At 41.0% G+C, this 14,482-nt stretch overlaps 1 protein-coding gene across 12 annotated transcripts in view; it reads right to left on the minus strand.

The window, feature by feature from the left end:
• Positions 1 to 14,482, minus strand: part of DOCK3 (dedicator of cytokinesis 3) — a 207,297-nt gene that overhangs the window by 156,239 nt on the left and 36,576 nt on the right. For all 12 annotated transcript variants that reach the window (XM_068157820.1, XM_068157819.1, XM_068157818.1 and 9 more), the window contains exon 5: positions 13,795 to 13,891. In XM_068157820.1, coding sequence (XP_068013921.1) covers positions 13,795 to 13,891 — 97 coding nt within the window. The remainder of the gene's footprint in view (positions 1 to 13,794; positions 13,892 to 14,482) is intronic.

Here is a 14,482-nt window from a genome sequence, read left to right on the forward strand (position 1 = left end):
ATCACACTGCAGTCCTTCTGAGGGCAGGAGCAATAAAACTCTGATTCTCCCCTCCACATAGCCACTTACTTCCAGGAAAATTAATGTTTTGGTCATACTGAGTTATAACTGCTAAAGAGATTCATCATAGGGCAGGGGCTAGAATAAAGGAGGGGAGGGGATTGTCTACAGTATTCAAAGGGCCACTCATCATAAGGCTCCAGCCAGGCCAACCCAATGACCTCTAACAAAAGATGACTCATAAGGTACAGCTTTCTGATTGTCTCTAATATGATGGGAGAAGCCCATCAAAACTATGCTGATTTTCACTGCACAGTAACACACTCAATTAAAAAGCCAGCACCAATGCTTGCATTAGAAAGTCACACAGTGGGAAAGTGTTTCAACTTAGTGTCCAAGCAGAAGAAACTTCTGACTTTTTTTGGCAATGCCTGTGAGAACCTATTTCCCAGGTGTACCTACAAAAATCAGCTGAAAGATGGAAATGGAATGAAGAACTAAGGCACTAAAAAATTACATCTTAAAACAGGGTATGGCTTTTCTAGGATAGATAAAACTGACAAGTAGCAAAGATTTATCTTAGATTCTTTCACACAGGAGAATACTTTCAAACAAGGAAACATGTCTAACGTCTGTCTTCCCTCCTTCTGCCACTATTTGAATATTATAATTCTGTGTTTTATCTAACACAGCAATGCTGTTAGCTTCAACAGAAATATCACATCACAATTATGCTATTTCTAGAATCCTGTGCTGGTAATGGAGTAACTGTTTAATAGAATAACTGCACTAAGATGTGTCTCTAATGTGGATTTACATGATGACAGTCAACAGTACTACAGTGAGAACTGACATGCCTGCAATCACTGCTACATCTGAGACAGCAAACTCAGCAGCTACTTCAGAGTCTGACACCAAAATCCAACAACAAGCCAAACTGGCTCATTACAATCTTCCTCCCAATTCTTAACTTGTCAGTGGTGCTGCTAGTTCCCCTAAAACAAACTGCCACTCTGTTTACATTCTGTGACACAAGGGCCAGACAAAAATTGACAGAAGACTTAACTTTGGTTTGTGTCTTCTTAGCACTGGGCTGGTTGCAGTATTTTCCTCTCTCAAAAGGCAATTGGGTATCTTCACTTCACTACCTTTAGCACCTCTTGAAGTTATCACTAAAACATCTCTGTGTGTCACTTTTTGCCAGCTAAATGAATCATGCTGAGAATCTTTTAATTGCAGGAAAAATGAAGTCAACATTTATTCTGCTTCTTGTTCCCTTCTGTAAAAGTTAGGGTAACAATTAAATAAAGTAATTTAGGAAGGAAGGAAGTGCCTGATAAAATTAGGGAAAAGAGAAGAAAACATACCAAAGTTTCATTATGATAAAGCCTAGTACATCACAGAATCACAGATGTGCATTACTGGGACTGCCTGAAAAGTACCTGACAAGGAACCAGGGAAAGGGAGATGAAGAGTTAATGAGAAGCTCAAATTAGGATCCTGAAAAAGCATAAGACAAAAGCAGACAAATTATGTGAGTAGAGTTAGATAGAACACATGCAGTAGCTAAGCTCCCTGTATCAAAGTATAAATCAAAGATCCCAAAAGTTCAGGGTGGGATTTGTTTGTTTTAACATCTGAGGTCCAGTGAATAATTGATATGAGTCCTGAGAAATTTAGGGCTGGTCTTCAGAGCACAGTGCTGTGCCAATTCAGGTCTGTCACACTGGACAGGTCTTTTTGAGCAGGAGGAAGATGAGAAGGCTTGATGCCTTCTAAAGAAGCACACAAGTAATATGCATTTCCCTACTCAAAGTGGCAGAGCAGGTTCTTTTATTTAAAGACAAAAATGTATTTTTTTTAAATATTAAAAATATACCATATGTACCTAAGGAGCCAGAACATGGGCCAAGAACTTTCAACATCAAAAGTTTCTGTCACCACATACATTTAGGTGAAATGAAGCTACTAGTAATCTCTATAAACAATGCCCTTGCAATTGTTTAGTTGTTAGAAAACCCCCATCATGTTGGTTAAGTGTATTTTTTTCCTCCCCCTCTTCCATTCTACAAAACATTCCATAATTAATGCTTTATTTACAGTCATTCTATTAACTTCATTCACTCTATCACCAGATTCATGAAATCCTGCCATGCAGCTTTTTCTTTACAGCTCCCTTTTCATTAGTAAGCACACAGAAAGGTTAAAAGAGAAACTTCTGCTGCTGTTCTTTCCCAGTTCTCCCAGAAAGTAACTAAACTTTCTTTCAGCATTGAGCCACTATTTTCTGCTATGGTTTAGAAATTCATTACATCCTAGTGAGCAGATTTCCAATTATGTCCCTCTAATAAGACAAGAACAAGTTCATTTGATGGCATCAGTAAAACCACTGACAATCACTAGACACTCACTAGGCAGAAATCTCATCTGCAGAGAAGCAGCAGAAGTTAATCTCACTGCAGAAGCAACTGGCCTTGTGCACCTCCTATTAAACTGGAGCTATTAGGATCAAAAGAGAAATTCTGAGAACAAAAATGTTAGTGTACCACTATGCACTCTGCAGGGCAGCTCACATTGCCAGGTCATATATACAGCAGAAAGAATTGCTTAGTTATTACCTTAAGTTCTGAGGTGATCAGGCAAAATAATGGAGAAAGATACAGATAGATTCCCAAAAGAAAATTACTGCCTTCAACTCCCTACTGGCCTACCCTGACTCGAAAGGCAGTAGTAAATGCTGTAAGAGAAGATGTGGAAAAGTAATAGCATTAAGATGACCACCAGTGCTTTAACTGTTGCATTAGATCACACTGACAACGTTTGCATCTGTACACAATAAACTGGCCTGAAGCTAATTAATGAAGAATAATACTTTGAAGTTTCTTTTAATATAAAAATAAGATTTACAGTAATACAGAAATTATAAATCTGCATCCTTGACAAACATCAACAGCTCTATCAAAAGGCAGTAGCTACTGGATTAAACAATAAAGCAGCTCAAACTCTCCCTTCTCAGCTGCCAGCGGCAGCACAGGAACACGCAGCTCCTCACTTCACTGCTACCAGAAAGGACAGGGTGGGAGCAGGGCACAGGGCAGGAGCAGGCAGGAGAGAGACAAACCACCTCTTTCAGCTGCAGTGCCAGCTTACATCAGCATGAAAAGTCCTGAGAGGTATTAAAAAAGAGACTCCCTTTCCCTCTGAAAGGATGCAATCAGCTTCATTTCTGAATGCCTGCTCTTGCACAGATTACAGAGCAAGCATTCACCAATTCCCCATCACCTCTAAGGACATATCTGAAAGAATCAACTGAAAACTGCTTTGTCAACTGCAGTTTCAATTAGATCAAACAGCTAACGTCCCAACAGAGAAGGACATGAAAGACACCACTATTTCCTCTGCTTGTAAAGGCCTTGGAATTCATACTACTGTGTTAAAATGACTGAAAAAATCCCCCCAAACCTCAGATACAAAATTTGGGATTCAGTACCTGCCAGATTTATGAAAATCCTTTTAGTTCAGGGACATTTCAGAATTCCACACAGCTCAGCAAAACACAGCAGGAAGACACAATTAATAGAGTTCTACTAGGTCTGGAATAGCTTGTGACAAGTCACACGTGGAGGCAATCTTAACGGGTGAGGATAAGACTTTGAGCAAAGACTTTGATATCAGGTAGTGACAGGACTAGGGGGAATGGAATGAAGCTGGAGGTGGGGAGATTCAGGCTGGAGGTGAGGAGGAAGTTCTTCACCATGAGAGTGGTGAAGCCCTGGAATGGGTTGTCCAGGAAGGTGGTTGAGGCCCCATCCCTGGAGATGTTTAAGCCCAGGCTGGACAAGGCTGCGGCCAGCCTGATCTAGTGTGGGGTGTCCCTGCCCATGGCAGGGGGTTGGAACTGGATGATCCTTGTGGTCCCTTCCAACCCTGACTGATACTATGAAAACTGGACTTGGAACACCGTATTTCAAAAGCAAGTGAATTATTTTGGGCACAAAGGTATTACTCCCCCCCTCACCTCTAGAACAGGGGTTCCCAAGTCTCCTACATCTCTGCACTTGCTTGTTCAACAGCCACAGAACCACTCTTGGCTGCACATGTGCAAGACAGTATTTGGCTGAGCTGTGCTCATGTACCTTTAGCATCTGCTCTGCCCTTCAGAACCATTAGCAGCAGCAGCACGCACTTGTGTTGAAGGAAAACAAACGGAGACCACATCAGCAGGAAGCCACTGATATACAAAGAGCTATACATATATCAGTGGCTTTTATTACAAAATCATGTAGTCCTACACACAATTTATGTTTTCCATTATTTCAGCCACAGACTTTTTCCTGTAGTACGTATTGGATCCCATCTAAACACACTGGATCCTCAGCTATGAGTGGCAGTGCTTATGGGCATGAGGAAGAAAAGGGTATTTGTTTTCTAAGCCATCAGGCTGCTCTAAACTCATTTATCTTTTGGAGCTGACTTTTCACATCATCTATTTATTCCCCCCACCCCAAAGGCATTATGTTATTTTTAGGGGTAAATGTACAATCAAAGTATCTTCATTACCTAAAGAAGGCTTTATTATACAGTACAATGCTAGCCATGCTAGCAGCTGAAAACTCTGAAATCAAACCTGGCACTCAGTATTTTAATATTTAAGCAAAGTCTATGACCAAACTGCTTAAGCACAGATGTGTCCACTAATTCTGTGTAACTGGCTTGTGATACCTCCTATAATACTGACATAGCAAAAGGAAGGTCAGAACCCTTTTGGAGAGAGCATTGTTTGCTCTACCTGAAGGGTGTCTCTCCCTCTTTCCAGAAGTCATACTCACTATTCATTGGAGAACAGATGAAACATGAGGAAGGAATGGGGGTTACAGCTGTGTTACCATACACCCCATGCTAAGTGACCATAAAATTAAGGTCTCATCATGACTTACACAAGAAATAGACAACTGAGAACACTGCTCCTTGAACACTTTCCTTTGCAACACATACTCTACTTCCACAATGGCTTTAATTTACCAATGATCTCTGCAGTATATCCACAATCATGTGGCTGGAAGTTGAAATAAGAAACAGGTCTTTAATAATCTTGCTGTATGTTTTAAATTCACCTTAATACCTTACATAAAATTAAGTACCTATCTATTTCCCAGACTTACCACTGATGAGTTTTAAATTAAGATGAGTTTTTATTCCTGTTCAGAAGGACACAATCATCAACCACTACCTCCTTGCCAGCCAAATGCAACAACGCAGAGAGTAATCAGATTTGGCAGGCCAAGTGTTGGCTGCCCACTGCTGCAGCTACAGTGCTGTCTCCCCAGCCACCAGAGTTTTAGTACACCTGTGCACACACTAACTCATAATCTCATCCCTGATTTTCTATCCCTCTCACCTATGAAACTGTTACCCACTCCCCTTAGAAAGCATATAGAATTGTCTTCTATAGATAGAGATTAAAATTCATTTCTTCATACCTCATAAACAACAGTGCCAGACAGGCTGCCAAGAGGACAGATGTTCTTGGCTTTTCTGTCAAAAAAAAGTATCTGTCTCCTATAAAATCAAATCCAACAAACTGCCCTTCGAGTTCCAATAAATACCCACTGGGGATGATCAGTCTTTTGCCTTCTAAGTTCTCCACAGGCACACCAGCTTGCTCACTCATTCCCAAGAGACAGACCAACAGTTCCCCCTATGCTTTTTTTTCAAACCCCACTACCATTCACCACTATTTCAAATGTAATTGTGTCTTAACATCATATTTAGAATAGAATAGAATTAACCAGGTTAGAAAAGACCTTTGAGATCATTGAGTCCAACCTGTCAGCCAACACTATCTAGTCAACTAAACCATGGCACCAAGCACCCATCCAGTCTCTTCCTAAACACCTCCAGTGATGGTGACTCCACCACCTCCCTGGGCAGCACATTCCAATGGCCAATCACTCTTTCTGGGAATAACTTCTTCATAACATCCATAACTGTGCCCTCTTGTTCTGGTGCTGGTTGCCTGGGAGAAGAGACCAACCCCCACCTGGCTACAACTTCCCTTCAGGTAGTTGTAGACAGCAATAAGGTCACCCCTGAGCCTCCTCCTCTCCAGGCTAAGCAACCCCAGCTCCCTCAGCCTCTCCTCACAGGGCTGTGCTCCAGACCCCTCCCCAGCTTTGTTGCCCTTCTCTGGACACCTTCCATCACGTCAACATCTTTCCTGAACTGAGGGGCCCAGAACTGGATGCAGGACTCGAGATGTGGCCTAACCAGTGCAGTGTACAGGGGCAGAATGACCTCCCTGATCCTGCTGGCCACACTGTTCCTAATACGGGCCAGGATGCCATTGGCCTCCTTGGCCTGCTGGGCACACCGCTGGCTCACATTCAGCCTACTATCAACCAGTACCCCCAGGTCCCTCTCTGCCTGGCTGCTCTCCAGCCACTCTGACCCCAGCCTGTAGCACTGCATGGGGTTGTTGTGGCCAATGTGTAGAACCCTGCACTTAGATGTGTTCAATCTCATGCCATTGGACTCTACCCATCTGTCCAGCCTGTCAAGCCCAGGTGAGGGTCTCCTGTTACAAATGATTTTTGGATTAAAACTTCCTTTCCGTGGTCCACAACAACAAAGTGTTACATTTACTGTACAAAAGGAACAGTTTGACAGGATCTGCAGGTCAGCCACTGGTTTCCCCTGAGCAAATTGTATTCTGTCCCCTTGCTGTCTACACCCAGTTTTAAACCAGCATTCAGTGAAATCAAACTTCCATGTTTCAGTACTGCACAAGTACTTTCCATGCATACTTCCACATGGTTTTCAGCATATGGTAGCCTGAATATTGTTCTAAATGGCAAGAGCTCTTTGTTAGCTACAAACCAACTAATACTTCAAACATTTAAAATCAATCTCAAAAACCCCCTTCCAAATCCCCTCAACATTTGCTCTGAGGCTCAGTAACAAGCAGGCAGCTCTTCTCATCTATTCAGCAAAAGAAGAGAGCACGTTCTGACCTCCCAGATCAATCACTAAATAACACACTTCTACAAAGCACATATAAATACACCCTGCACATAGCTTGCCACAGCAGGACTTGCCAAGGACACCAGAAGGTGACTTACATTTAATTCTGTCTTTATTTTTAAAATCTATTAAAATCTACCCATCTCCATGGTAACTGGAAACATATATTCCTCCCTTCCAATCTGATTAATACCTTGAAGGTTTTATTTTAAAGTCAACATTTTGTTTGTTTGTCTGAAAAACCATAACAACTGTCCAGTTGATCCTAATAATCTTAAATGAGGGTGGTAAGACACTGGCACAGGTTGCCCAAGGAGGTAATAGAAGCCTCATCCCTGGAGGTTTTGAAAGCCAGGCTGGATATAGCTCTGAGCAACCTGATCTAGTGGGAGGTGTCCCTGCCCATGGCAGGGGGGTTGGAACTGGATGATCCTTGAGGTCCCTTCCAACCCTAACAATTCTATGATTCTATAAATCTGTACTTGGAAGTCCATGAAAAGTGAAATGTACTGCACAGACTGCTCCTTGTTGTACTGTTCTTTAAGCCCCATAATCAACCCTAGGTTCTGTGGTCTTCAAAGGAAAGTAGCTTTCAAAATAATTAGTGTACTTTCTCAAATTTGAATGATACAAGACTTGTGCATAAACTCATCTTCACTCTCCCAAAACATAAACCTACTTCTAATTCCTTAAAGATCACTACCATAAATCACTATGAGAGACCAATTCCATTAAACCTTTTAAACATAGGGAAGGGAAAAATAACAACTATGGGAATTCTTTAAAATCATAAAATACAAAGCATTTCAACTGAACTTCAGCACATTAGTGCTGTGGGGAGATGGAATGAAATGGATAGCATTTTATGGCAGTGACCTAATAAATATGGAGTGTAAGTTCTACATAAGGGCTGTTCCACCAGAGAAGAAATGCAGAAGTCATGACATCACCTAAGGACCTCCAAGAAACCACATCTAATAAATTTGTCTAAATGCACGTCTCAATTCACACACCATGAGGCCTTTTACCAAACCCTCCAGAGACAACGTATCTAAGCAGCACAAAAGCCCAGGATTTTAGGTAACACACAGATGTGAAACACACTCTGACACTTCTATATTGTGGTCTTTATTCTGGTCCCCACAATTCAAGAAAGATGGGACAGAATGGAAGGGGTCCCAGGGAGGGCCACGAAGATGATTAAGGTCCTGGAGAACCTGCTTTACGAGAATAGACAAAAGGAGATTGTTTCTTGTTCTTGGAGAAGGAAGCTCAGGGAAACCTTCATCACAGCATTCTAGTACTTACAGAGTGGCTACAAGGAGGATGGAGACTCTCTCTTCACAAGGAGACACATGGAGAAGACAAGGGCAATGGGTGTAAGTTGCACTGGGAGAGGTTTCTTTACAGTAAGAACAATCATTCACTGGGAAAACCTCCCCAAGGATGTGGTAGAGTCCCTTGTGCTGGAGGTTTCCAAGAAGCAATTGGACAGGGTGCTAGGTAATCTCATCTAGGCTCCCCTTCCCACAAAAGGTTGGACCAGATGATTTTTAAGGTCCCTTCCAACCTGGGCTACTTGACAATTCTATGATTTCTCTCCAGCTTCACGTTTCACAACCGAACATCCCAAATTACAAAAACATCTGATTTAGGCACACAACACTAAAATGTTCATCATTCTGCGTTCCCAAAATCATTCTGCACATATCCTTCATAATTCAATCAGGAAAAATGTTCAGATTATTTTCTAGTAATCAAAGGAGGAAGCTGCTAAAAGCCTCTGATTATGTTGCTAGGCAACCAGATGTTTTTTCCACCCTACTGCTCACTTTGAGAAACTAAAGAACTAGATTCTACTGAAAGTCTAAATATTTACTTGTAGTTTCCCTGATATTCTGCGCAGGACTTGACAAGACTACTGGCTGCCTCAAACTTACATGTGAGTTCCTGGCCCCTCCAGGAAGATCTGTCCTTCACTGCAAGCACAGACATAAAAATACTCATAATGCTGCTGAGCATTACAAAATAGGACCTTAGCAATAACTTGGAGTGACTCTGTTAATGTCAAGTGGGGCCAGACAAGCTCTTAAGATTCTATTTAGATGTTTCTTTCACAAAGTCTTGAACAATCACACTGAAGGAATTTCATTATTTGTAGGTAACCTTGAAAGTGACTAAGAAAAAAAGAGAGAGGACTGAGCACCTATACATGCACCACCACTTCCAAACATAGGTCTCAGTACAAATACTTCATCTTTCCAGGAACTTGCTTCCACAGAACTCCTAGTGTGTGTGAAACATGCTCAGCCTTCACTTGAAGAATTCTGTCCTTTCCAGGGAGACCTTCTGAAGTAGACCTCAGATGCAACACGTCTGGTTTAGACCACACCACACATTGTCTGTGTATTCAGGAAGTGCAGCAGCAGTTTCATGTTTTACCAGATATTAAGCAAAGCCTAAATAAAAATATAAGACACTCCCCTACAAGAATACCTTAGTGATTCAGGAAACAGCCTGTTTTCACATGACTTTTGAACCAAGGCTTCAATTTTAGGGACACTCTCAAACATCCAGATCAGACAGCTTGGATTTCACTATGTCCTTTTACCTACTCTCTTTTCCTTGATAGGATCCCTCAGACAATTTGAAAGAAGTCAACAAGAAATTTGCTTCAGACTCAGCTGGCAGAAAGTCCATCTATTATCAACACCAGTAGGTTTTAGTTCTAATACTACACAAGAAGTCACTCTACACCTCACCCCCCCTGCTCCCCTTCTGCATGAAAGTAGAAAATTACCTTTATTGATTTGACCAAATTCTAAATTGAGCAATTATGTTTGGTCTCTCTACAGTCATCTGCTGTTTCGACAGAAATAGTCCTCACATCGCATCCTACACTCTGAGGAATTTTTCTTCACTCTTAAAATAGCTACTATGCTCCAGCTGTGAGTTTCAGCAATCTCTTTAGCTGACTTAACAACTCACAGGAGTCTTGTTTGACCTAATTAACAAAAGCTGACAGAGAACTTGCAAATCCTTTATTTAGATTTAGTATAAAATTAATAAATCTTATCAACACATATGGGGTAAGAGAGAAAGTTACCTACCTTACTGGTATTACTTTGCTGTCCCAGTGGAAGTTATACACTGGTGCAGGCAACTACAGGAGAGCCATGCACAAACATTTCACCATAACAAATACAACTTCACATCTTTTTCTCTACCTCTATGCCTATGGAAGTCTCCCCAAGTTTTGCTCCTGCTTTTCTGCTCTTTATTCCTTGTCCCTTTGGACTGGGAACTAGCTCAGATTCCCAGTCATACAAATAATCAACTTTTCTTTCCTTTTCCACTCCATCTGAAGTACTGTATTGGGGAAGGGAATCACTGGCATCTTCTCTTTATAAACCAGGGACATCTTCAGCTAAGCTCAGGCTGCTGAGAGCTCCACCCAATCTGCCCTGGAATGGTTTTAGACATGGAGCATCTCCCACTTCTCTAGGCAACCTGGGCCAGGGTTTCACCACCTTCATTGTAAAAAATTTCTTCCTTATATTTAGTCTAAATCTCCCTTCTCTTTGTTTAAACCCTTACTCCTTGTCCTACTGCAACAGGCCCTGCTAAAAATGTCTGCCCCCAGAGCTACAGAAGTTGCATTATCTTTAGTCCTTCAAAAGCATTACATACTTAAGTTTTATTACTCAGTAAGAAAGGTGATTACTAAGTAGACAGAGAATTTTTACCTAGGTTATCATTGCTGCTACACAAAATACCCAGTATGAATAACAAGTGCTGATAGCTCCCATATCAGTATTATTTATATCCTTTGCAAACCAGAGAGAAACTTCCTGAATTTCCAGAAATCTTACTGTTTTGTTAGCATCTAAAGGGTTGTAGTATCAGAAGCCAACTACTCAGAGCAAAACATACTATCAGAAAGCAAGGAGCAAGCCATACATCTTTTGATTTCAAATTCATTTCGGGCACAGCTCTTCCTTTATGAGCTCACTGCACATGAACACCTCTTTCTCTGCAGTCTCAGCTTCTATTTCTACAAAGATCATCACTTGGCTTTCACCTTGATAGCAAAAATTACAAGACTATCACAGCCCTGTGCAGTACAGTAAACTCAAGATAATCTTCCCTATATATGTCACAGACGTACAAACTGCAGTTACTGCACAACTCTCATTAACTCAAAGCTGTCCAAGCCTCCCCACACAGAGTTTCTCCCTGGCAGCAGCATGGACTCTTCATGGCCAGAAGGAACTGAGGAAGATTGTCAATATTTTACACAAACCAATTTTCTACAATCACCCCTCACAAAGTTGTGCTTCACTTTGCCCTTCCATTTTTCTCTGTTCCCTGCCCTCCAACTCTTTGTCAGCTGAGCTGTATTTTACTGGAATAACAAAGCACCCCTCTTCAGGTAGTGATCACTCCAGGCTTCCTGGCTATTGCATTCCAATTCCTATCATTTAACTGAAAGGCAAATCCAAACCTTACAATGTATCTCAACACTATGACTAAAGCTGTTTCTTGGAATTTCTAATTGAAATAAACTTGGTCTTTTAAGCCTCTACCCAGGGAAGGAGTTTGCCAAAAATCATGAGATGAATGTTTCAGCCCAGAGATATTAACAAGTGCAATACTACTGAACTATTCACTGCCTGCTGTCACCATTTATAGGCACTGGCCTACTGAAAACACCTGTAGGAACAACTAGCATTTGAACTTTCACTTGAACTTTTCTGGAACACTGACCAGGCACAGAAGCATGAGAAATAATATTGGAGTTCTTAGATGATTCTTATTACAGTTTGGGAATAACACACATTTCTGCTGGTGCTGATCCAACAAGCATTTCCATCAAGTCTTTGAATGTATTTTAAGAGACAACCTCACAGCACAGTTTCTAGCCTGGACATCAATAATAAAATCCTAACCCCAGCTCTTCCACCTCCACTTGTCCACTTCTGTATGCTTCCACAGGCTTCAAGTTTACAGGCTGCAAATGAGACAGCTTTCTGTCACCCACCCAATGAGGATGCAGATTGCTCTTCAACATCAGAAAGGTTATGGCACTACATAAGTAGTCTTGAACATAAACAAAACCCACTGAAGGTAGTCAAGCACTGACAGCTTTGCCCTGGGAGGTTGTAGAGTCTCCATTCACAAGAAAACTCAAAACCTCACTGCATGCAGTCCTGGATATCCCTATCTAGCTGACCCTACTTGAGAAGATGGTTTAACTAGATGATCTGATGAGGTCCTTTCCAACCTAAACTATTCTGTGGCTATTTCTGTATTAGAATTATATTTTGTTTCTAATTTCTGGAAAAAACACCCTAAAATAGATTTTCCACTCTGCAGCTCTGCCAGTTTCTTCTTCTCATGGAACACTTGCCTCTTTCCCCTGTTACTTAGCAATACAATAATGTTGTATGCAAAGTTAGAGTAAGTATAATGAGCTAGAAAATAAACAGTCCCAGAAAGAAAATCACTAAGTGAAGGTTTGTATCTAGAGCTTTCTCTCTCCCTCTCCTCATGGAACTAGCTTTAACAATAAAAAGGAAATAGACTAGTAGAAAGGAAGTGTAACTCATTTGTAGGTAAAATGATTCCCCTTTCTACAATTCAATACCATTGTCAGTATTACTATTGTCATCTTCATCTGACACTGGGGAGAAAGAATCTTACAGGAAGAAAACAGAAAAGATTGCTTTATTCACATACACCACAGAAGTAAGTCTCTGCAACAGACAAAGGACTTCTAGGTATCAGAGTGGTATAAACGTGTGTATACCATGTGCCATCCCCCCACTCACGAGTTAGACTGGATGCTGCTTCCCATGCAAACTTCTCCAGAGGCATATGATCCACCAGAGAATCTGGAGCAACAAAAATAAAACTCATCTCCTAACAGGCTTGATTGCTTTTTGAAGGGAGTATGGAACATGACTGGTTATGCTAGAGGCACTAGACTAGTTTAACTGGATCTTTTTGGGTTTATTTTCCAGATACCTACTACTGTCACTTCAGGTTTAAATAAGGAAACAAAGCTGCTACCACCCTATGTGGAGGTATTTCTCTGAAGTAAGAAAAGAAAGGAAATTTGTGCTTGGACCACCTACAGCTCTTGAGCCTAATCCTACAGCTATGGACTGTAATCACTAAGCTAAAAGGAGGAAATAAGGCAGGAAAAATGTACTTTGAAATGTGCAGGCTGTTCCATGGGATTTGGTCATTGAAAAAAGGAGAGCACAGAGGAAAGCAGAAGTAGGTGATGTCATGTAGCAGAAACTGAAAATTAAATAGAACAGATGAGTATAGAACTCAACACTTAAACACTGGAGTGTTCAGTTTTAATAGCTGAAGGAACAACCATACAGAAAGACCTCCAAGTTGTTCCTCTTTCAAACCCTGCATGCTAAAACAAATACTCACGGACTGCAGAACAATTCTTGGAAGCCTTGGATGGGATTTAGAGAAGTCTTCCATTTTGTGTCACTAAACACATTATTTCTTACACATTTAAACCCACTTTTTTTGAACAACGAAGCTGCCAAACCTGAGGGCAGAATTTCAAACCTGCTGGCATTTCCAATGTAGTCCATGTGAAAGTCACATGATTAGTGACTCTGCAGTTAGCCAAGCCCCTCAAGATAACATCAACCTATCAATTCTTATACTGATCATGATTTTTTTCCTACTGGACTGACATGCAGGCAACGTATCTGCCACGACAGCTGAGAAGTGAAGTGCTCTTACCACATACAGCTGTTTCCAGAGCACAGCCCATTCCTGCAGCGTTGCTGTGACTTCAGTCACAACAGAATCTTCAAGTGGAACAACTGTTTCATATTGCCTATACAAAAGGAAGGGAAAATAATTAGGAAAGGTATCCTGGCAAAGGTAGAACAAGAAATGTCAGCGTAGTACTTTGGAAAACTCTAGAAAGTGAATTTGGCTAAATTTGTTCAACACATAGGAAAATAGCCTAAGAAAAACATTTAGTCTCTTGTAACCTTAGAGCAACCTCAGAGTCATATTGACTGTTCCTCCATTACATTCCAAAGTGATCACCTTATGTGCAGCATTTCCCAGAGTAATCTGTTCAAAATACATAATTTTATTCTAATCAAGGTTAACTAAAACTTTTCATGATTGTAGCATGTAAAATTAACCTGTTATTAATTACTTCCCCTGTAAAGTGAGGTCTTTAACAGTTTGTGTCCCTTCTCTCTAAGCCAGTTCAACCCTTTTTTCCCCTCCAATTAATGATACTGGCTAACATATTAACTACCCAAAAGATCTACCATCTATGAACCTTTCCTACCAAGAGGACTTACTGCATACAAAACCTGAGTGAGCAATTCTCTAATCAAGACAGGACTTGTCCTTGTGCACTCAAGATCCTTCATACCCATTAAAAGGAAACACAGAATGGTTTGGGTTG

This window comes from Melanerpes formicivorus, unplaced genomic scaffold (genome assembly GCF_026170545.1).
Source record: "Melanerpes formicivorus ecotype bairdi unplaced genomic scaffold, bMelFor1.0.p_v2 SCAF_38, whole genome shotgun sequence".
Classification (NCBI taxonomy): domain Eukaryota; kingdom Metazoa; phylum Chordata; class Aves; order Piciformes; family Picidae; genus Melanerpes; species Melanerpes formicivorus.